Below are 25018 nucleotides of genomic sequence, written 5' to 3' on the forward strand. Positions count from 1 at the left end.
CACTGCACTACTGAGCGACAAGGCCGGCCACACTGCGCTCAGTGCCAGCACTGCACTACTGAGCGACAAGGCCGGCCACACTGCGCTCAGTGCCAGCACTGCACTACTGAGCGACAAGGCCGGCCACACTGCGCTCAGTGCTCTTTTGTTTATATTCACGTGTGTCTGTGTCATTCATGTAGCCCAGGGTCTGTACTGTGCCACATTACTAAAGGACAAGTTGGATATTAGCCTTGGATGGCATTTCCTCAATGGTAACCCTGCACCCTTCCTCCCTCAGTCCTGGGCAGATATATCTAAGTGTTGCAGTCTAAGTTCGAGGCCAGACAGGTCTACATGGTGAGCTCCAGGACAGCCAGGGCTACACAGAGAGACCCTGTGATAACACAAACCGAACCAAAAAAACCACACCAACAACAAAAGGCATATCTTCTAGCCCTGCGGAGGCGGCACATGACTTTTTTTTTGGGTTTTTTTTGTTTGTTTGTTTTGAGACAGGCTTTCCCGGAACTCACTCTATAGACCAGCCCGGCCTTGAACTCTCAGAGATCTGCCTGTGTCTGTCTCCCCAGTGTTGGGAGGTGGCACAAGACATTAATGCCAGCACTTGGGAGGCAGAGGCAGGCAGATCTCTGAGTTCAAGGCCAGCCTGGGCTACAGAGTGAGCTTCATGACACTCAGAGCTACACAATGAGACCCTGTCTCAGAAAAGCAAACAAAACACACTCTTCCCAAGCTTGCTGTTAGAGCCCTTCAGCAAGCAAACCAGCCAATGGCAGTTGGCCACGCCCTCAGGGTTGTCTCTCAGCTCTCACTTTAGCAGGGAACTGTGACAACCTTGAACCCATGCTGATCAGAGACCGGCAGGAGACAGTCAGCCTGAGATCGTGTGTAGTGTGTGCAAGGTATGGGCCTCTCACTGGGTTTGGTTTTCTGTGAAAATCTCATCCGTAAGGTGAAGCTACTGTGTTTGAATACTGTGCACCTGCACATTTTCACGTGCACTAGGGTGGGGCGGGCGGGGGGGATGCATGTACAGACCGGAGAGCCTGTTGCAACTATTTGTGTGTTCACTATCTCGGTGTATAGCCTGTCCTGTCCCACAGGGTGCTCGCTCAGTGGATGCCTGAACAACTTAAAAGGCCCTGAGCACCCTGCACACAGTTTCCCATCACTCGTACACCACAAAATATGTTGCCTGCATTGGCTCTATCACTCAAAGAGAAACCCTATAGTCATTGTCTGGGGGCGAAATCTAAGGGCCCAGGTAGGAAAGGGGACCGGGTGGGGATAGAGTGGGTGGTATTCGAGGGCTCTGGTGGCTGGTTTCTCTCTCCACATATATTAATATATCTTAATAATAATTAATAATATGTGTGTACTATAAAACACACACACACACACACACACACACACACACTTTAGTGCCGAGTGGGATTCTGTATGAAAAGTGTGACAGAGGGAAAGGCAAGTTGCCTGTTTCAGTTGGGCAGACAGACACAGCAGGCGGTGCAGCAAAGAGCACTTAGCAGTGTAGGGAGGAGAGGACCGGCTCTTGGGACGATGACAGCAGCCACACAGGTCTCCTGTTGTCACCAGGGAGAAGCATGTCTTCAGATGAGTGGTCAGCAGCCGAGGACGAAGGCCAGTTGTCCAGACTCCTCAGGAAATCAAGAGACGCCCCCTTCGTCCCCGCGGGTAAGTGCAGGCCCTGGTGGTTGAAGGAAACCACTCCGGAAAAGAACTGGGTATCCCAGAGTGTGACACACCCTGCAAGGGGGGGTTCTTCGATTCTCCGAAGCTCCCTGAGCCCCCGGGAACCGCAGCCGCAGGGACTGTCTAGCTCAGATGCTGATGGAGTTTAGCTCCCCGTTTGTTCAGCTTTACACATCTCCTTAGAGGGCTGCCTATATTCCCTACGTCTGCTTGTTTATTCTGATGCACGTGGAGGTCAGAGGACTTCGGGTTTTCTTCTTCCACTGTGTGGGTTCCAGGGGTCGACCGTAGGTCATCCGGCTTGGCGGCAAACAAAGCCTGCTTTGCCTGCTGGGCCATCCAGCCAGCCCTACGGGTCTAAATGATTAGTTCGCCATCGCTCACGCAGAATGCGAGGAGTGGACTCGTGTGTTTCTGACTGAGGATTGGAGCAGCAGCTTAGCATCCTGAGATCCGGCCAGAACCGGATGTCTCTGTTCTGGGCATCGTTTGGTGTTACGGATGCAGGCAGGTGTGATGGAAAATTTTACTTCTTGGGGGCTGTAGCTCAGTGGTTAGAGTTAGCCTAGCAGGAGCAGAGCACTGGGTTCAAGGCTCCTTACGGAATAAACCAGGTGAGGCAGGTCATGTCTATAACCCTGGCACCCAGGAAGACCTGGAGTTCAAGGTCATTGTCACCTCAGAGTGACAGCAGCGTACCTCAGAAGAGAAACGACCAGAAGACAAGCTGCTCAGCGGCAGTTGAACAGACCCCAGAGATGAACAGATTAGCCACTGTGTCTGTGACACATTAAGTTGGTGTCCCTGCAGAACTAGCATTCATTAAAGCACAAAGACGAAAGTGTCCTAGCTAAACTCAATTAATTACCTGCAGACACGAGGACACTGCAAACCCGGAGGGCGCTGGCTTTCATCTCCAGAGGGACAGAGCAGGGAGCCTGGCCCTGGTCAAGCACAGAGACTCAGGTTTTTGCTAGAAAACAAACAAGTATAAGATCTGTATGTACTGTTGATGCTTCGTTTAGCTTTTGTGATTTTTAACAATGCCACAGGACACACCATCTCATACAGATAATTTACAAAGTACTTTTATTGATGATCTGAAATCACTTCTATCGTTACAAATATGATTTATTGGGATGGGACACAGAACCAGAGTGTTTGCCTGGCACACCTTAGGACCCGGAGGTTCAATCCAGAGCCCTGTGAGATAAAAAAAAAAATTAAATCTATGACTCTTCTTTGTTGTTTTGTTTTTTGAGACAGGGCCTTGGCTGACCTGGAACTTCCTTTGTAAACCAGATTGGCCTTGAACTAACAGATCTCTCTCTCTCTCTCCCTCTCTCTCCCTCTCTCTTTCTCTCTCTCTTTCTCTCTTTCTCTGAGACAGGGTTTCTCTATGTAGACCAGGCTGGCCTCAAACTCACATTTACAAAGATCCACCTGCCTCTGCCTCCCCGGTGCTGGGATTAAAGGTGTGCACCACCCATCACCCCTGACTATACATACATTTTAACTTAAAATATATGTAATAATATTAAATTGCTTATGCTTCTAATCTGGTAATTCTACTTTTAGAATATACACCAAGAAAATAAGCAAAAGTACAGAATGTGCCAGGCGTGGTGGTGCACGCCTTTAATCCCAACACTCAGGAGGCAGAGGCAGGTGGATCACTATGAGTTTGAAGCCAGCCTGGTCTACAAAATGAGTCTAGGACAGCCAAGGCTACACCGAGAAACCCTGTCTTGAAAAAAAAGCTAATAAAATAAATAAATAAATAAATGTATGTATAAAGCATTACAATCTTATTTGTCTCTCTGTGTGTGTGTGTGTGTGTGTGTGTATGCACATGTGAGAGCAAGTGCAGGAGGCAGCCAGAAGGGTGTCACATGCTCTGCAGCTGGAGTTTCAGGTGGTCACCAGCTGCCTAACATGGGTTACGGGAACCAAACTGGTTCTCTGGAGAGCAGCAAGGGTCCTTAGCTGCTGGGCTCCCCTTAAATCATGTGTGTGTATGTCTGCATATGTGAGTGTGTGCCTGTGTGTGCATCAGTGTGTGTGTGCGTGTGTGCATGCATGTGTGCATGTGTGCGTATATGCATGAGTGTGCATGTGTGTGCACGAGTGTGTGCATGTATGTGATAAGACAGTGTTGCTGAGTCAGCTCTCTTCGTCCACCTTTGGATGGGACTCGGGTGGAGCCCAGGTTGTCAGGCTCACACACATGCCCGCTACCCACCGAGCCATCTGACGGACCCCATCACACTCTCTTACTGCATGCATCTTGCTGTCTGTGTGTCTTCATTACTGTTTTGCTCAGCTGCGTTTACTAACAAGCCAATAGGACACAGAATGGTGGGCACTTCCCTGGTTCTTTTCTCTAACCCGCCAAACAGACCGCGAAGGCTGCTGTCTGTCCTGGGAACACCTGTCCCAACGCAGGTAACCGGGACGTCTCATCCCGCATACAGATGAGCTGCTTCCTTAAACTATGAGCAAACTAAGAACCTGCAGTACACTGGATGGTGGTGGCGCACGCCTTTAATCTCAGCACTCGGGAGGCAGAGGCAGGTGGGTCTCTGTGAGTTCGAGGCCAGCCTGGTCTACACAGTGAGTCCAGGACAGCCAAGGCTACACAGAGAGACCCTGTCTCAAAAAAACAGAGAGAGAGAGGGAGAGGAGAGAATCCATTTATAGGCATTATAGAAAATGAATATGTAGGCACAAACAATACATGTATGTTGACAATTACAAAATTCTAATCCCAGCACTGGGGAGGTGGAGTCAGGCCCATGAGGACTGACACCCTTAGGCTGTCCACAGGCTGATATACATTGTGTACACAGGGCATGCACACCTGCACACCTGCACACCTGCACACATGCACACCTGCACACATGCACACCTGCACACATGCACACCTGCACACATACACACATGCACACCTGTACACATGCACACCTGCACACCTGCACACCTGTATACCTGCACACCTGCACACTTGAACACATGCACACATACACACATGCACACCTGTACACATGCACACCTCTACACATGCACACCTGCACACATGCACACCTGTACACATGCACACATACACACATGCACACATACACACATGCACACCTGTACACATGCACACCTGAACACATGCACACCTCTACACCTGCACACCTGCACACATGCACACCTGCACACCTGCACACATGCACATCTGTACACATGCACACATACACACATGCACACCTGAACACATGCACACCTCTACACATGCACACCTGCACACCTGCACACATGCACACCTGCACACCTGCACATCTGTACACATGCACACATACACACATGCACACCTGAACACATGCACACCTCTACACATGCACACCTCTACACATGCACACAACAACAGAAGGCATGCTTATCCTAAGAAATAGTTTGTGAGCATCAGGAGTTCTCCAAGAGCTAAAACAGTGTTTCTTTTCCAGTGCTTGAGACCAGTCTAGCCCACGGTAGGCAAATGCTAACACCAAGCCTCTGGGTTTCTTGTGTTCTGAGGTAGTCGCCCTGTCCTGCTTAGGCTGGCCTCTAACTCTCGGATCCTCCCACTTAAACCTAAGTGCTGGATCACAGGCATGTGCACCGTGTTCTGTTTTGGGAATTTTTGCTGGTTGCTTAAGGTAAAGCAGGAGGAAGCACTCTGCCTCTGAGCTACGGCACTCCAGCACTGCGGCTGCTGATGGAGCCACACACGAGTCAGAAAGTGACCAGAGAATCCCAAAGTAGAACAGCATTACATCAAAAACATCTTTACTAGGACATTTTTAGATCTATTTTTCACTTTTTATATGTACTGGAGTTTTCACAGATATGCATGTTTGTACCATGTGTGCCTGGTGCCCTGGGAGGTCAGAAGGTGCAGTCACAGTGGTGGCTGGAAAACCAGCCCGGGGCATCTGCAAGAGCAGGGAGTGCTCTTAACCCCTGAGCATTGCTTCAGCTTCCAACACTTTTTGTTTGTTTGTTTTCCAAGACAGGGTTCCTCTGTGTAGCCCTGGCTGTCCTGGACTCACTCTGTAGACCAGGCTGGCCTCAAACTCACAGAGATCTGCTGGGATTAAAGGTGTGAGCATCACGCCTGGCTACACCTTTTTTAAAAAGTTCTTTCTTTCTTCCTTTCTTTTTCCAAGACAAGGTTCCTCTGTGTAGCCCTGGCTGTCCTGGACTCACTATGTAGACCAGGCTGGCCTTGAACTTTTAAGTTCTATCTCTGATAACCTTTTTGGAGTGTCTTCGACAGCTTCACACACGTACAAGCTGCATTCTGGTTACGACACTGCTAATCTAACCCTCTCCCCCCACAGCGTCCCTTTCCTTCTCATGGTCATAGCTTTTGTTATTGTATTAAAAAGCATTTGTTACATTTTAAACTATTTAGTGTGGGTGCATTGGTGCCACCGCATATGAGTGCAGGTCTGAGGACAGCATACAGGGTCCCACTCTCTCCTGCCATCATCTGGGCTAACAGCCAGGGTGCAACTCAGGTGCAACAGCCAGGGCGTGTGTGTGTGTGTGTGTGTGTGTGTGTGTGTGTGTGTGTGTGTGTGTGTGCGCGTGCATGCGAGTGTGCGTATGTGTGTGTCTCTGTGTGTGGTGTGTATGTGTGTGGTGTGTGTGTGTGGTATGTGTGTGTGGTGTGTGTCTGTGTGTGTACGTGTGTGCACACTCATGCCACAGCACAGGACAACCTTCAGGAGTCAGTTCCCTCCTTCCACCATGTGTGTCCTACGGACTGAACTCAGCCTGTCAGATTGGGCAAATGTCATTACCTGTTGAGCTATGTCATCTGCTCCTTGCTTTGCTTTTTGAGAGCCTCTGACTTCAGTCAGGATCGTCTGTGCGGCCAGGGGCTTGGAACTATGCACTGGGCGCTGTGGGCTCCTCAGTAGGAGACCCACACTTCCACTAGTCAAGTGTTTTCCAGTCTCATGTCTCTGTGCAGTATCTTGTCCTTGCCAGGCCACCGTTCACTTTAGCCTTCCCAGTGCTATGAATATGCGGTTGTATTTTCTTCTGATTTTGTTGTTGTTGTTGTTGTATTTTATATCTTACCATCTCTTTGTCTCTCTGTCTGTCTCTGTCTCTGTCTCTCCCTCTGTGTGTGTGTGTACAGCATCTGATGTGATATACAAATTCAAGGTTGCTCTCCAAATCAATCACTTATACTGTTGATATTTACCAAATAATTATCCCTTTATCTGTTACATGGTTGTTCTTTCTAAGGTGGTTTAGATTCTCCTAGTCTTTTTACTCTCTCAGGACCTGAAGCCTTGCCCATTTAGTTGAGGCCTCTGTGTTAAAGGTGGTTGCATAGGCTGTCCGAGCAGTCACAGCCTTTGGTACTTGCAGGAACACGGAAGCGTGTGGTCCTAGGAACCTCTGTAGACTCAGTTCTTCCCAGGGCCAGACACTTCCCGGTCACACATTCAGATGCTTTCAATTCATACTCAAGTTTATGCTGTCACTTTAAGGCAGAGACATTTACATAGTCCTGGGTGGCCTGAAACTTGCAGCAATCCCACTGCCTCAGCTTCTCAAAGCTGGATTTACAGGTGTTTGGCACAACACTAATCTTTGTGTTACTTTTTTTTTTTTTTTTTTACAAGAACAATGTTTTGATCCTCTTACTAGGATTTAGTCTTTATTGATGATGGAGAGTCAAAGCCAAAGCCACGTGTGCTAGGTCCATACAGATACAAGAAGCAAAGCTAAAGCCATGTGCACTAGGATGCTGCGCTGGTCCATACAGAGGCAAGAGGCAAAGCCAAGGCCATGTGCGCTAGGATGCTGTGCTGGTCCATACCGTAGCAAGGGGCCTGACCAAGATGAGAGCCTTGACACGCTTGCAGTTCAGACGCCCACCTCAGCAAAATCACAAACAACTTACTATACCATCAGGCTCAGGTCTTCTGGTAAAAGTCCAAACTACAAACACTGAAGCTGGAACTAATTTGTTTGGTTCAGGCTACCAAGCTTAGTGTTGTAGTCAGGGTTTCATGTAGCCCACCGTGCCCAAGTAGCTGGCACTAGTGTTGAACCCCTGGTCCTATCTCTCACATGGGGGAGTAAAAGGCGTGGGCTACCAAACCTAGCTTAAGGACCCAGCTTAAAAGGTGTCATGTCAGCCAGGCTCAGTGGCAAATGTCTGTAATCCCAGCACTCTGGGAGGCAGAAGGAAGCAAATCTCTGTGAGTTCAAGGACAGCCTGGCCTACAATCAGAGTGCAGGACAGCCAGGACTATACAGAGAAACCCTGTCTCAAAAAACCCAAAACCAACCAACCAAGCAAACAAAAAGCTGACATGTCAGGGCTAAAGAGACGGCTCAGAGGCAAAGAGCACTGCCCGCTCTTCCAAAGGTCCTGACTTCAATTCCCAGCAACCACATGGTAACTCACAACTATTTGTAATAAGATCTGGTGCCCATACATGCAGAAAAAGTACTGTGTACATAATAAATAAATAAAACTTAAAAAAAAAAAAAAAAGAGCCAAGTTCAGTCCCCCAGTACCACATGGCAGTCAGTTCACAACTCCAGTTCCAGAAGATCTGGCACTGTCACACACATACAAGCAGGCAGAACACCAATGGACATAAGATATAAACAAATCATTTTTAAAAAGCTGCCATGTCTAGAGATGGCCCCGTGGGTAACAGTGACAACTGTGCAAGCCTGCCGCCCTGAGTTCAATGCCTGGAACCCACATAAACAAGTCGCTACAAGCTGAGCAGCCACTTTGGCTGTGTCTGTCTGTCTTTCAGATGCTGGCTGGGACCTGTGAGTGCTTTTTTTCTCCTTTTAATGCCCCTTCGGTATAGGCTGAGCATCTGAAAGCCCAAAATTCAATATATTCTAAAAGCTGAGTCATCATGATGCCCTGAGTGGGAAGTTGCACCCTGGTGTGGTGTGATGAGCCTGGTGTGGTGTGATGAGCCTGGTGTGGTGTGATGAGCCTGGTGTGGTGGGATGAACCTGGTGTGGTGGGATGAGCCTGGTGTGGTGGGATGAGCCTGGTGTGGTGGGATGAGCCTGGTGTGGTGGGATGAGCCTGGTGTGGTGTGATGAGCCTGGTGTGGTGTGATGAGCCTGGTGTGGTGTGATGAGCCTGGTGTGGTGTGATGAGCCTGGTGTGGTGGGATGAGCCTGGTGTGGTGTGATGAGCCTGGTGTGGTGTGATGAGCCTGGTGTGGTGTGATGAGCCTGGTGTGGTGTGATGAGCCTGGTGTGGTGTGATGAGCCTGGTGTGGTGTGATGAGCCTGGTGTGGTGGGATGAGCCTGGTGTGGTGTGATGAGCCTGGTGTGGTGGGATGAGCCTGGTGTGGTGGGATGAGCCTGGTGTGGTGGGATGAGCCTGGTGTGGTGGGATGAGCCGTAATCAAAACACAGGTACCCTGGAAACATGAGCCCACCTACAGTCCAAGTGAGTAGGTTGTGCAACACACACGGGTTTGCTCTTGAGACCCAGGTACCACCCACATGGTATCCTGTAACACCGACGTTCCAAATCCTACAACACCGCCACCCTCACTTCTGACCGCAAGCATGTCAGATGATGGTTACTCAGCCTGCATCCTAACTGCCCGTCTCCGCTTACTCATCCTTTACACAGCCCTTCACTTGCCTAAGGGAGTTCTTGCCGCTGCTTTATCTAGTCCGTGTTTTGTTTTTATAGCCCATGAGCTTTGTTGTAATGTTCTCATTTTAAGAAATGAGCTTCTTTGTTCTTGTTTTGTTGGTTGGGTTTTTTTTTTTCTTCCCCCGAGACAGGGTTTCTCTGTGTAGCTTTGGTTGTCCTGGACTCACTTTGTAGACCAGGATGGCCTCGATCTCGCAGCAATCCACCTGCCTCTGCCTCCTGAGTGCTAGGATTAAAGGCGTGCGCCACCATACCGGGCTAGAAATGAGCTTCTTCTTCTTCTTCTTCTTCTTCTTCTTCTTCTTCTTCTTCTTCTTCTTCTTCTTCTTCTTCTTCTTCTTTGGTTTTTGTTTTTGTTTTTTTGGTTTTTCAAGACAGGGTTTCTCTGTGTTGGCCTTGGCTGTCCAGGACTCACTTTGTGGACCAGGCTAGAAATGAGCATCTTTTTAAAGATATATAATTTATTTTTATTTTATGTTTACTGGTGTTTTGCCTGTATGCATATCCATGTGGGAGGTTCCAGATCCCCTGGAACTGAGTTACAGACATTTGTGAGCTGCCATGTGGTTGCTGGGAATTGAACCCAGGTCCTCTGGAGGAACAGCCTATGTTCTTAACCACTGAGCCATCTCTCCAGGCCTCTAATCCATTCTTTAAATCCACAGGAGTGGCAGGCTTCGTGGCTGTGCTGTCCTACGGTCTTTACAGGCTAAAATCCAGAGGAGGTCAGAAGATGTCCCTCCATCTCATCCACGCGCGGGTCGCTGCCCAAGGGTGTGCTGTGGGAGCGGTGACTCTAGGTAAGCGGCTGCCTTTCTTTCTTTTGCTTTTGTTCAAGTTTTCTGCAAATTTACTTTTTTTCTCTTATTTTATTTTTTAAATTACTTCATTATGTTTCTTTTTTAATGTATATATTTACATTATTACACATAAGTAAAATAAACTACACACAGCAGGAAGAACCATGAGACAATCCTGAGTTCTATAAATGTTACATCCATAGTGACTTGGCTATTTGTATTTGTTAAACCTGAAGTAAACATCTTTCCTATCTTGTTGGGTCTACATTTCTGAATGACAATCAATATCTATTGTATCTCATCTCTACTAACTTAAATCTTCTATCTTGATCTAAAAACATCTTATCCGAGAGCCCTGTGGCCCGAGGTTGGGACCTGTATCTATACAATGAGGCAGGCTTGAATACCTAGGTGTCTCGGGATTCTAGGAACGGTGCGAGGTCGCACGAGCTAACTGGTCTCCAGACTTGTAAATGCACTGGACCTCCTGATGCTCCCCTGTACCCCACCAAAGGCTGCTGTATTTTGTTGGTCTGCCTTGGCCTAGGATCACAACACCCACCCCACTCCCCAATCCCCAGAGATGGCTGGCCACCCCAGCTTTACATACAGGGTATCTGACCAAATCAAGGAGGTTAATTTTATTCAAGCTCCCAAAACACTTTCAGTGGCGGAAGCAAACCTTAGCAGTCTGGCTCCTGAAGCCCCAGAGCCTAATCTGCTACTATGTCTCAAGTGAACTGGAGAGAAAATAAAATACTGTATGTGCAAGTGCCATGAAACAAAACAAAACAAAACATCTTATCCCCTAACCAACAAAACTTGATTGTAAAACCAAACTATCTGGTCTTCAACCCCGTCAGAGACTTGATAAGGAATAAGACTTAAGTGCCTGAGTGAACTGATAGTGCAGGGTAGCAGCTTCCAACATGAAAAAATGGCTGAGACAGTTTATGGCTTGAACAGTCACCCAACACTCTCTATAACATTGGGGCATCATCTTCTGCCTTCTAGGCCAATATCTTTGTCAGACATATTTGTGAGGCAGGACCTATTGAGGACTTGCTTACCCTGTCTTGACATAGTTCAGCCGCCGACTCTGCCTGCATCTAAGCTTGCCCATTTTTAGGCAGAATTCTGTCTGTGGCAGAAACAACATTTTGTCTAGTGGCTGGTTTGCCACATTTGAAGCCAACTCCATAAGGAGGTTCTTTGATGTTGATCATCTTCTTTGAGGCAGGCTGGGTGTTACCAGGAGTTGGCTCGTCTTGTTGTCAAAGAATCTTTAAAATAATAAAAACATCTTTAGATGCCATATTCTGTAGGTCTCTGAGGCTTTTGAAGACCTTATTTAACTATTTTACCTTATATATCCATAGAGTCATATCTATCTGTTAGATTTTGGATATATATTCTTGTGCTAAATCAGACTAGTATTTAACATGACCATGATTTGCATCAATATACAAAATTCTATACCAATGACTTAGAGATAACCTTCTTTGTGAGTAACATTAAGGACTGGAGTTAAGGAGTAGGTTCACTCATCTACCTTTTGTTCTATCCTCCCTCTATATTTCTATATCTCCCTTTCTTTCTTTTCAGCTCCTATCTCCTTGTCTATGGATGAAAGATAAAGGAAAAGAGAGCTGTCCCTGAGTCCAACCTAGTTTTCTCTCTGTATAAGACCAATAATAACTTATAACCACCTCCTGATGAAAATAAGCATCTGTAGACCAAGAGAGCAAACAGAAACCTACTCGACCCCACTTGGAGGGAATGGGACGTCGTTCTCTTAAGGTTTCTTCAGGCTGATTTGGGGTGAATAATACCTTAGAAGGGGCCTCCCAAAATAGGGGGAAACGGTTAAGCAATCCAGGGATTGCATTTGTGGTCCAGTTTCTAAATGTTCAGAGATTTCGGGCTTAATAGGAGTCCTGTGTGGGACAGACTGAAATGTTGGACCAATTGGGTTCTATTCTACAATGCTGTCCAGGAAGCTGTCCAGTTCTGATGGGTAACAGCAACTGAGGTGCCTGGGGCTGCTTTGCTGTGCTGTTGCTGCTGCCACCACCACAGCAGACCCTCTGTTCCCCAGGGGATCCGTGCTCTTTCCCGTGTTTGGAGGAGCACAGGGTGTTCAGAGTTTGTACCTGCTGAACTGCGAGTTGTCCAGTTGCAATGAGGGGGAGCTTGGTACTTATGATTAGATCCTCTCAGTCTGTTTCCCAGCCTCAGCAGCTCTGCATACTAGACATGGTCCATACTGTGCGCTGCCATCTTGTTCCCCCCCAAACCTCACCAGCCCCCCTCGTTTCTTAGGGCCTGATGTCCTTCACAGATATTTAGGGTGTGTACACGGCCCTTGAGGCATGGTGTTTGTGTGTGTGTGTGTGTGTGTGTGTTTTGTTTTGTCTTACTTATTGTTAATTATTGGTAGAAGATAAGTATTGGATTGAAGTGATCTAAGGACAGAGGTAAAAAGATTCACTCTGGGGGCTGAGAGGCAGGCAAAAGGCAGTTAGGAGCACTGGCTGCTCTCACAGAGAATACAGGCTCAGTTCCCAGCACCCATATGGCAGCTCACACCATGCCTAACTCTAATTCTGAGGGTTCTGGCACCTTCTTTTGGCCTCTTTGGGTGTCAGGCCGTACACATCCATACATTCAGGTACACGTAAGACAAAGCTAAACCTTTATGAAAGCAAGATAACTGAGGCGAGGCTTTTTGTTTGTTTGTTTTGGTTTTTCGAGACAGGGTTTCTCTGTGTAGCCTTGGCTGTCCTGGACTCACTTTGTAGACCAGGCTGGCCTCAAACTCACAGAGACCCACCTGCCTCTGCCTCCCGAGTGCTGGGATTAAAAGCGTGCGCCACCACCACCGGGCTGAGGTGAGGCTTCTTAATTTCTTAGGATTTTCACCTGATAAAACCCAACAAACCTGCCAGACCTAACGCAGAGGGGGCATATCCTCCAGCACAGTGGTTCTCACCCTTCCTGACGCTGCCACCCTTTAATGCAGTTCCCTGCGTTGTGCTGACCCCCAGCCATAAAATTATTTTTCCTTGCTATTTAATCACTGTGATTTTGCCACTGTTATGAGTTGCAATGTAAATATTTGATGTGCAGGAAACTTGATATGATGGCCCTTCAGCTTCAAAGGGGTCGCGACCCACAGGTTGAGAACCACTGCTCTAAGCAAGGCACTGGCCTGGCTTTGACTCCATACAGCTCTGTTAACAGCCATGGTCATGTCTCACAGCCTATCTAATCAGCAGAGCTGGTTATTCAGGACTGTCCTTGGGAGGAACCTTTTTAGAGGAAAGATCTGAACACTGTTTCCTTTCACCCCGGCTGTGACGCTTTTTGCCCAGTGGACAAAATACTTGGCAAGAAAAGACAGGACCACGCCTTAGTCAGGGTTTCTATTGCTGTGATGAAACACCGTGACCAACAGGCAAGATGGGGAGAAAGGATTTCTATGGCTTACACTTCCACATTGCTGTTCATCACTGAAGGAAGTCAGGGCAGGAACTCAGAGGGCAGGAACCTGGAGGCAGGAGCTGATGCGGAGGTCGTGGAGGGGTACTGCTTACTGGCTTGCTCCTCATGGCTTGCTCAGCTTGCTTTCTTATAGAACCCAGGACCACCAGCCCAGGGACAGCCCCGCCCACAATGGGCCGGGCTCCTCCCCCATCAATCTCTAGTTAAGAAAATGCTTACCTACCTCATCTTCTGAAGGCGCTTTCTCAATTGAGGTTTCCTCCTCTCAGATGACGTTAGCTTGTGTCAAGCTGAAGTAACACTACCCAGCACAGACCATCTGGGTGGCGGTAAGCTCACTGTTTAGCAGCCCTTGGCTGGCCTAGAGCTTACCGTGATCTTCCTGAGGTGGCCTCTCAAGTGCTGGGACTACAGTGGTGCACCACCATGCCTGGCCTGGGAGCCTCAGAACAACTCTAGGCAGTCTAGGCTGGCCTCAAACATCACTACCTATTTCAGGTCAGACTCAACAATCCTCCTGAGTTCTGGACTACAGTGCAGCTAACTACGCCTGGCAAAGATGGCTGTAAGACAGGGTAAGCAAGGACAATTCAGAACTTTAAACATGAGCCACAGTACACAGGACAGAGCAGGTTTGACAGGGGTTCCGGTTAGCTCTTTGCCTGTGGAGAAGAGCTGCTCACAGGGAGTGGAGCCAGCTCAAGAGAAAGGAACCTGTTGCAGTCAACAAAGCTCAAAGGAGCTGGAGACCTGAAGAGCGTGTTGACATTGGACATGGAGAGGCAGAGTCTGGAGCACAGTGTCTCCTCACAGTGTCTGCCCACAGTGTCTCCTCGCAGTGTCTCCTCACAGTGTCCTCTCACAGTGTCCCTCACAGTGTCCCCTCAGTGTCTCCTCACAGTGTCTCCTCACAGTGTCCTCTCACAGTGTCTCCTCACAGTGTCCCCTCACAGTGTCCCCTCTCAGTGTCCCCTCTCAGTGTCCCCTCACAGTGTCTCCTCACAGTGTCTCCTCACAGTGTCTCCTCACAGTGTCCCCTCACAGTGTCTCCTCACAGTGTCTCCTCACAGTGTCCCCTCACAGTATCTGCCCACAGTGTCTCCTCACAGTGTCTCCTCTCAGTGTCTCCTCACAGTGTCCCCTCACAGTATCTCCTCTCAGTGTCCCCTCACAGTGTCTCTTCTCAGTGTCTCCTCACAGTGTCTCCTCACAGCGTCTGCTCAGTGTCCGCTCACAGTGTCTCCTCACAGTATCTCCTCACAGTGTCTGCTCACAGTGTCCACTCACAGTATCTCCTCACAGTGTCCGCTCACAGTATCTGCCCACAGTGTCCCCTCACAGTGTCCGCTCACTGTGTCCCCTCACAGTGTCCGCTCACTGTATCTCCTCACAGTGTCCACTCACAGTATCTCCTCACAGTGTCCCCTCACAGTATCTCCTCACAGTGTCCGCTCACAGTGTCTCCTCTCAGTGTCCCCTCACAGTGTCCGCTCACTGTGTCTCCTCACAGTGTCCCCTCACAGTATCTCCTCACAGTGTCTCCTCACAGTGTCCCCTCACAGTGTCTCCTCACAGTGTCTGCTCACAGTGTCCCCTCACAGTGTCTCCTCACAGTGTCCGCTCACAGTGTCTCCTCACAGTGTCCCCTCACAGTGTCCGCTCACAGTGTCTCCTCACAGTGTCCACTCACAGTGTCTCCTCACAGTGTCTGCTCACAGTGTCCGCTCACAGTGTCCCCTCACAGTGTCCCCTCACAGTGTCCACTCACAGTGTCTCCTCACTGTGCTCTCTTCCCTGTGTTTTGGAACAGTAATGTATATCCTGTACCATGATGTCTGCTTTCTGCTTTTGGTAATATAGGGCATTACAGTTAAGAGATTTCAGGAACCTCAGAAGAGACTTTCAACTTTAGACTTTTAAACATTGTGGAAACCGTGATAGACTATGGGGACTTTTTTTTCTTGGTTTTTTCAAGACAGTGTTTCTCTGTGTAGCCTTGGCTGTCCTGGACTCACTTTGTAGACCAGGCTTGGCCTTGAACTCACAGTGACCCACCTGCCTCTGCTTCCCCAGTGCTGAGATTAAAGGTGTGTGCCACCTCGCCTGGCTGACTCCGGGGACTTTTAAAGTTGGACTGAATGCATTTGTACTATGTTATGGCTACAAGCCTGAGGGTCAGTCAGGGTGTGGGGTGTGGTGGTTTGAACAGGTGTGGCCCCCGAAGACTCATGTATTTGACTGCTTGGCCATGGGGAGCATGGCCTTGTGGGATAGGTGCAGCCTTGCTGGAGGAAGCTTGTCACTGTGGAGGCCGGCTTTGAGGTCTTAAATGCTCATGCCACACCCAGAGCAGACAGTCTTCTTCTGCCTGTAATGTAGAACTCTAGGCTCTTCCAAGCAGCCATGCTTCCTACCGCGGTGATAATGGACTGAACCTCTGACACTGTGAGCCAGCCCCAACTGAATGTGTTCTTTACAAGAGCTGCCGTGGTCATGGTGCCTCCTCACAGCAATAAAACCCTAGCAAGACAGTACCATTATAGTGGAAATAATGTAGCATCAACTGGCACCCGCCTTGAGGCTGGTACCCTGCCACAGAGGCAGGCAGCAGGAGGGGCACTGCCCATGTACAAGGAGCCCTGGCACCCTTCGAGTTCTGATAGTCCTCCCTTTAATCTGAAAATGATGCCGTGAGCTGGTGGCTTCCCTGGGTGCCATTAGGACAGTAAGACCCTGATCTGAACAAGGTCACTGGCGGCATCTGACTGGCAAAGGCGAGGGGAGCTTGGTTGCTGTGACTAGCAGCAGTCCACACAATGACCAGCATGGTCTAAGCCACAGATCTCGGGCCCTGCTACGGCGGCCCTGGAACTGTAAGTGGGGGCAGCACAGAAGCAGAAAAGGCTGAGCTGGAGCTCAGAGCCACAGAGGGAGCTCTGGCCCCGTGACAGTCCTGCACTTGCATTAGCTCACACCCCAAGTCCCAAATGCACCAGAGGCCAGGACCCCAAAAAGAAAGAATTTGCACATATCCTCCCAACATTTACGTCTCACACACACACCACAGCACATGTATGTACATACGTGTCTACTCATAAGCATATGTGCTGTAATCACCTCTCTAGCTTTCCCCAAAGGGACCTGTAGCCATTTGCCAGGAAGCCTGTGCACCAAAGAGAAGATAACCACGTTTATGGGGAGTTCTATTTTATTTTATTTTTGGTTTTTTGAGACAGGGTTTCTCTGTGTAGCCAGGCTGGCCTGGAACTCACAGAGATCCGCTTGCCTCTGCCTCTCAAGTGTTGGGATTACAGGCGTGCACCACCACCGCCCAGCTGAGTACTGGCTGTAAACTGACAGGTTCTTGCTCTAGTACAAATGCAGTGAAGTGTCACGTGGAGTTCATATTGGTCAGTGTGTTCTTCAGAGGGTCTATTTCACACACAGCCTGCTGTTTCCTGCCCTGACCACGCTGTTCTCTAACTTTGGAACGTGTGATTGGAGTACATACACTCAGCAGCTTTCCTAAGCGTACTGTGATTGTGTGCGGTGTGCGCATTGGTGTACACATGCACGGCACACGTGTGGAGGTCAGAGGACAACCCTCAGAGTGGCTCTGTCTACCTTTCATGATTTCTAAGGATCGTCTGGCTCATCAGGTGGGCGTTTCCCAACACATCTACATGCAGTTAATTCGGCAGAAAACACCGCTGTGGAGCATGAAGCCGGACTTCCGTAGAGCAGAAGCTCCAGCGCTAGCCACTGAGCGACCCAGAGGAAGAAAGGGTCCGATTACCGAATCCAGTCTGATTCCCAAGCAGGCAAGATGGCCCAGCAGCTCAAGCAAGATGGCTTGAGTTCAACTCCCGAGAGCCTGGCGGTGGAAGGAGCGGTCCCACTGTTCTCTGACCTCTGCAAGTGCCCTGTGGCACACACATGAACACACAAACGGAATGGTAGCCAAGCTCCTGGCTTGTCTCTCACTCGTACAGAGAATGAAGAGCAAAGGTGGAAGCTGAGGCGGGAATGAGTGCTGAGCCAGACAGAACAGCACAGCTAGCACTTACGGAGCGTACCCCCATGCCAGTCACCCTAACTTAAGGATAACTACCCCAGTTCGTTTTCACGCTTCAAACGTGGATATATTGTACACTGAGCACAGACTTCCTAGGCCCCGCATTTTTCCCTGTGTAGTCTCCGTGTGTGTGTGTGTGTGTGTGTGTGTGTGTGTGTGTGTGTGTGTGTGTGTGTGAGAGAGAGAGAGAGAGAGAGAGAGAGAGAGATTTTATATAAAACCTAAGAACCAGAAATGAGAGGAAACGGTTGTTTGTCTTCTGAGCGCCCCATCGTGTTTAACACACCATCTCCAGCTGCATCCATTTCCTGCAAACAACAGAACTTCATTCTTTTGGCTGAAAAACCCCTCCTTTGTATAAACGCATCACATTTCCCACACCTGTTCAATTGTTACCACTAATGCTTTAATCTTAGTAAGGGCCTGCTCGGATCCCACCTGCTCTGCTGGAAGGCAGCACAACCCTGCTGCTGACTGAAGGGTGTGGTCCCCTACAGAGCCACTCTGACCACCCCCACCCCCCATGCCAGCTGTATTCCCACTGGTGTGACCCAGAAGGCTTCTTAGTAACAGACCTTGTTTTTTATTTCTCTGGCGGCAGCAAGCTTTCTAGAAGCTCTGTGCCATTCCTGGGACAAGGACCAGACAATCCTCAGTCTACAACAGCACAAGTGTAGCCTCAGACAGGAGCTGTTCTCTCATTGTATGGAGGAGGAAGGCGAGGCTTAGAGAGGAGAAACCGTGCCCACGGTCACAGGGCAATCACTCTGCACCCACACCATGAACCCCACACTACAGCCACTGTTTCCCCGGCTGTTTCCCCCCCGCAAGGGTTAGAGGGCGGCTGGTAGAGCGTGGTTGGTGGAGCGCTTGCCTAGAATGTAGGAAGCCCTCGGCTTAACCATAACATGGCATAAACACCAGGCATAGGGGGCTGGAGAGATGGCTCAGCGGTTAAGAGCACAGGCTGCTCTTCCTAGAGGACCCGGGTTCAATTCCCAGTAGCCACATGGCAGCTCACAACTGTCTGTAACTTCTGTTGCAGGGGGTCCAACACCCTCATACAGATATGTGCAGCAAAACACCAATATACATAAAATAAAAAATAGATAAATTATTTTTTTAAAAAACAGGCATAGTGGCACATACCTGTAATCCTACTGCTGGGGAGGTGGAGGCAGTTATCTGATGTTCTTTTTTTTTTTTTTTTAACTGTATCCAGCTTTATTAAAGATACTTTTCATAAACAATCATGGTATTTCAGGCAGGAAATGGGCAGACAATCAGTAACAGTATACAAGAACTTCCAAACTCCCTTCTTGTATAGACTACCAAAATCTGAAAGCCACTATAAAACCCAATGAAATCTCCATTCAATGCTTTGAAAAGGGGGGAAGTGGCTTAGCGTGAGGGTTGACATTTCACATTAAGGATGTTGTTTAACAGCTTTTCACAAGCCGACCCTGACTTTCAGGAAATGAAATGGAAATGGCATTATTATCAATCTGAAGATCCACAGTCTTTTATAAAAGGAACCACCGCCCTTCTGAGGACACTCAATGACGTCACTGCAAAGTCCAGATTGCTCAATAGACTGGAAAAACAATTTTGGGGGTCAGGTTCCAACAGGTCTCTGGTTTTAAGGGAGTTAGGTCGATGTTGATGGTATGGGGAAGGAGGATACAAAAGTGAATTTAGTTTTCCCACATCACGAGGCATTTTGTGGCCACATATGTCAACACCAGGATGCCTCTTGGGAGCCAACAGGAGCCTTTGAGAATTATCAGGGGAAGAAGTTTTTCATCATCAATCAAGCGTGGGGGACATTATGTTAGTGACACATATTCCTTCCCCCCCAAACAATGAAGTGTTCTGTGTGCTAACATCATAGCTTAAAAAAAAAAAAAAAAAGTAAAACAAAATTCTGCTTTTATAAAACTTGATAAAAAAATAGTATTTCAAACTGTACAGTCACCAGAACTACACAGTTATCAAAAGTGCACACACGTCACTTGGCATCTCCAGCACCTCGGCTTTCTGGGCCTGGTCTGTTTTGGCATCTCCATTTTCTGCGGGATTATTTGCATCCTTACTGGTATCAGCTTTCCCTTTCTTCCCCTTGGGCACCTTCTCTCCCGTCTCTGCAGGGGTCTTAGCCTTGGGCGCTGGCTTTGGGGGAGCAGGTTTAGCAGACAACCGTGCAGCTCTTCTCTGTGGCTCGTCCTTCACCTTGGCTTTATCCCCTTTAATCCCCTTCGGCCTTTCTTTTGGGCGTGGCGGCGGTGGCGGAACGTCGGCGCTGAACGCGGGGGATACAGCTGCGCGTGGGTTTGGTCCGTCGGGGGTTGCTCTCAATGCTTCTTCACACTGCTCCAGTTACCTGATGTTCAGTGTTATTTTCTTCTCTTTTTTTCTTTCTTTCCTTTCCTTTTCTTTTCTCTTCTTGGTTTTGGTTTTTTGAGACAGGGTTTCTCTGTCTAGCTCTAGCTGACAGCTCTAGCTGTCCTGGAACTTGCTCTGTAGACCAGGCTGACCTTGAGCTCATAGAGATCCACCTGCATCTGCCTCCCAAGTGCTGGGATTAAAGGTGTGTTCCACCATTACCAGGTGTTCAAGGTCATTTTCACCTGCACAGTGAGTTCAAGGCCGGTCTGGGTTATGTGAGACCCTGACAAACCATCTGAATTATAGAACTCACAATCTATGTATAAGAAGGTCCTCAGGGGCATGGGAAGAAAATACTGTGTCCTGAAAAGGAAAACACCATCCAGATGTGTCAGCTCCCACTGCAGTCCCAGCTAGGAGAGAGCAATGTGGGACCATCCAGATGTGTTAGCTCCCACTGCTGTCCCAGCTAGGAGAGAACAATGTGGGACCATCCAGATGTGTTAGCTCCCCACTGCTGTCCCAGCTAGGAGAGAACAATGTGGGACCATCCAGATGTGTTAGCTCCCCACTGCTGTCCCAGCTAGGAGAGAATGATATGGGACCATCCAGATGTGTCAGCTCCCACTGCAGTACCAGCTAGGAGAGAACAATGTGGGACCATCCAGATGTGTCAGCTCCCACTGCAGTCCCAGCTAGGAGAGAGCGATGTGGGACCATCCAGATGTGTCAGCTCCCACTGCAGTGCCAGCTGGGAGAGAACAATGTGGGGCCATCCAGATGTGTTAGCTCCCCACTGCAGTCCCAGCTGGGAGAGAGCGATGTGGGACCATCCAGATGTGTTAGCTCCCACTGCAGTCCCAGCTAGGAGAGAACAATGTGGGGCCATCCAGATGTGTCAGCTCCCACTGCAGTCCCAGCTGGGAAAGAACAATGCGGGGCCATCCAGATGTGTTAGCTCCCCACTGCAGTCCCAGCTGGGAGAGAGCGATGTGGGACCATCCAGATGTGTTAGCTCCCACTGCAGTCCCAGCTAGGAGAGAGCGATGTGGGGCCATCCAGATGTGTTAGCTCCCACTGCAGTCCCAGCTAGGAGAGAGCGATGTGGGACCATCCAGATGTGTTAGCTCCCACTGCAGTCCCAGATAGGAGAGAGCAATGTTGGAGGACCACTTAAATCCAGAGACCACACTAGGCCAGACAGCCAGATCCTATCTAAAAAGTAAATAGGTTAAAATAAATAAATAACAATGCTTTGGTAATATGTGCGCTGCTTATATTAAATTTATAATTGAAAAGTAAATGCACATACCTCTAATACCAGCTGAGGCAGGAGGCTATCAGATTGAGGTCAGTGGGAGTCGGGTTGCCTATCAAAGCCTTGTCTTGAAAAAGACACAGTTTGAGCCCGGCGTGGTGGCACACTCCTGTAATCTCAGCACTCAGGGGGGCAGAGGCAGGTGGATCTCTGTGAGTTTGAGGCCAGCCTGGTCAACAAAGTGAGTCCAGGACAGCCAGGACTACACAGAGAAACCCTGTCTTAGAAATAGTAAAGTGGGGCCAGGTGTGGTGGTGCATGCCTTTAGTCCCAGCACTCAGGAGGCAGAGGCAGGTGGATCACTGTGAGTTCGAGGCCAGCCTGGTCTACAAAGTGAGTCCAGGACAGTCAAGGCTACACAGAGAAACCCTGTCTCAAAAAAAAACAAAAAAACAACAACAACAACAACAAAAGAAATAGTAAAGTGCTCGCTACACAAGTGTGAGAACTGGGTTCAGATTCCCAGAACTCACATAAAGCTGAGTGCAGCGTGCACAGCTGTCACCCACTGTGCCTGTGGTGCAGTGTGCACAGCTGTCACCCACTGTGCTGAAGAGAGGAGACCCCTGGGAAGCTGGACGGCCAGCCAGCCCGGTGCATGCAGGGTCTGACAATGGACAGACCCTGTCTCAGAACAGACGGGGAAAACCGACAGTCAGGGCTGCCGTATCCTCCACAGGCATGCTGCAGCAGGGCATGCCCACGCTCACACACAAGACAATTAAATGTAATTAACAGCATGGGGTCACTGTTAATATGGAGATGTTCAACAGTGCAGATTCGAGAAGCCCACTCTCAGGTCTCGCTTAGACATCTCAGTGAGTAACGCATGCCGGTGAGCTGAGGAAACAGGTCACATGCCCGGGAACACCAACCTTTACATGGCTGGCAAGAGGCCAGGCTTCTAACAAGGCAGAACCCGCTCTGAACCTCAGACTTTGTTCACTTACATGCTGAACGTGTTGAGACATGACGTTCTCACCACCCAATGCCGGCCTCAACACCCGACCCAAGCCACCCATGGCTACATTCAAACTTCTGACACTCCTGCCTCTGCCGTCTGCATGCCACCATGCCTGGCTTACATGGTTTATGTGGCTCTGGGGACCAAACCCAGGGCTTTGTGGATGCTTGGCAGACATTCTGCCAACTAAGCTACCTCACCAGCTCTGAGAATGCCATTTCAGTTAGGGTGATTTCGGCTAAAAGAAAACAGTTTGACTTGAAGTCTATGCACCAATTCTAGTTATTTTACTCTAAAAGTTTTGCGGCTTCTGCCTCAATTCACTATCGTGAGGAGCTACAAGGAGAGTCAAAGAGCCTTTACCCTCTGTGGCGCCTAGGGAGACAACAGCGGGCAGTTCTGGGGAGGTGAACAGTTCAGAGAACTCAGTACCTGATGCTGTGACAAGGGAGATAGGATGGCAGAGAGTCCGGCTGGGTGTCGCTTTTGTACTTGAGGATTTATTCACCACTGCTAAGAATTCATGAATTACCGCCCCTCACTTCCTGTCTGCTTCCCTCTTCCAACCACTGCGCAGTCAAAGAAGACCACACTGAACTCTGACTCTCCTGTCTCTACTTTCCAAGTACTACAACTGCTGGCATGTGTCACCAACTTCAGCCAACTTGGACTTAGGCAGCCATGGTGGCCCACGCCTTTAATGCCAGCGCTCAGAAGGCAGAGGCTCGAGGATCTCTAAGTTCAAAGCCAGCCTGGTCTACATGGTGGGTTGCAGGACAACCAGGCTAACAAGGAGAGGCTTGCTCTCTCTCAGGGGACTTGGTCCCATTGTGATCCCTGAGATTGTGATCTGTGAAAACCTTGTCTTTTGGTTGGCGTGGTTGAGCCCTAGCACACACCTTTAATCCAAGAGCTTCTGTACACAGGATTTGATAAAATTCACCCTAGGCCAAGAGGCCGAACAAGAACAGACCAGCTGACAGGGATTAAGCAGCAGGAGGGACTTTAGTTGTGGGGTATTTAAGAGCGTCTAGAAGCAGAAGGGGATTTAGCTCTTGCACTCCTCAGCTCCTTGGCTTTTGGCTTTTTTGGGCTTTGAGGCAGCAAGACTTTGGCCTTGTGTTTTTTGGCCTTTTCCTCCAGGGCAGTCAGCTGAGCAAGTAGTGAGCCTTTTGGGCTTTTTTCCATCAGATGTGATCTGAGTAGGCAGGTCAGCTGGGTGCTTTCTCTGCCTCTCTGAGCTAACAGGTTTTCACCCCAGCATCTGGCTCCTGAGTCTTTATTGGTAAAATTAAAGGATCGGGATTTTCTTTTATAACAACCTTTCCTTCTTCCTTCCTTCCTTTCCTTTCTTCCCTCCCTCCCTCCCTTCGTTCTTTCATTTTTTGAGACAGGGTTTCTCTGTGTAGCCTTGGCTGTCCTGGACTCACTTTGTAGACCAGGCTGGCCTTGAACTCACAGCGATCCGCCTGCCTCTGGCCCCCGAGTGCTGGGATTAAAGGCGTGCACCACGGAGCCCGGCTGAGAGACCCTGTTTCAAAGAACAAACAAAACAAAATCTTAAACTTGAGGATACTGTGGTAACACCTTAAGTTCAGAATAATATGGGTTTTTTTTTCTTGTAAAATTAGATTTGAATTTTATATTTTACATTAATAATATGGTTTTTAACTTTAAAAAATTACAAAATTTTCCAGGCGTGGTGGTGCATGCGTTTAGTCCCAGCACTCAGGAGGCAGAGGCAGGCAAATCGCTGTGAGTTCGAGGCCAGCCTGGTCTGCAAAGTAAGTCCAGGACAGCCAAGGCTACACAGAGAAACCCTGTCTTGGGAAAAAAAAAAAAAAAAAGAAAGAAAGAAAAAGAAAAGAAGTAGAAAAAATTACAAAAGTTGCATTTTTATGAAAGTTTATTTTGTGTCTGTGTATGCGCACATAAACGCCCCTGTAAATACGGATCTAAGAGACTTAAGAGCTGTTTGATTCTGCGGCGGCTGCATGAGCCAAGCTAAAGCTCACCATGAGGGGTTTTGTTTGTCCCCCCCCCCCCCCTTGCAACAGTGTGATGGTTTTAGAAAAGCGTGTGGGGAAATGTCAGTGTTTGCCTCTCACGGACACTACTGATGCGTGGACGCCTCTGTGTTCCAGGTGTCCTGTACTCTATGTATAAAGACTACATTAGACCTCGGTTCTTCAGCGCACCCAAAAAGTAAAGCCGGAAGCTGGAGGCCAGGAAGACCAGCTCCTGGTGAGTGCTGGCCACCAGGAAAAGGAAGTCTCACCACTGCAGAAGCGTCACTCGCACAGTCCCTTGTACAGTCTCTGCGTTATGTCTCAAGCGTTGTTAAGAAGTTGTTTTCTAAATCCATGAGCACTTAGCCGAAAATTACTCCTGCTGATTCTTCCTGACGTAAGTCCCTGGAGCTCAGGACCTTGTGCACACAGGCAGCAGCTGTGCCTGCACCAACAGCGCACTGACAGATTTCTAACCAGGCTCTTAGGGAAAGTGTGGCTGCTGTCCACTCAGCGAGCAGTGCAGAGCTTAGGAAAGGATTGTGGTGGA

General features: G+C 48.9%; 1 protein-coding gene and 1 pseudogene across 1 annotated transcript; one reads left to right on the forward strand and one right to left on the reverse strand.

The window, feature by feature from the left end:
- Window positions 1-1542: 1542 nt before the first annotated feature.
- On the forward strand, window positions 1543-24765 carry Higd1c (HIG1 hypoxia inducible domain family member 1C). Its single transcript, XM_051160351.1, has 3 exons — window positions 1543-1698; window positions 10079-10213; window positions 24604-24765. Exons 1-3 carry the CDS (start codon window positions 1608-1610, stop codon window positions 24666-24668), a joined length of 291 nt encoding a protein of 96 aa, XP_051016308.1. The 5' UTR covers window positions 1543-1607; the 3' UTR covers window positions 24669-24765.
- On the reverse strand, window positions 19521-22517 carry LOC127201776 (non-histone chromosomal protein HMG-17-like; annotated as a pseudogene).
- Window positions 24766-25018: the final 253 nt, after the last annotated feature.

Source organism: Acomys russatus, chromosome 17 (assembly GCF_903995435.1).
Source record: "Acomys russatus chromosome 17, mAcoRus1.1, whole genome shotgun sequence".
Classification (NCBI taxonomy): domain Eukaryota; kingdom Metazoa; phylum Chordata; class Mammalia; order Rodentia; family Muridae; genus Acomys; species Acomys russatus.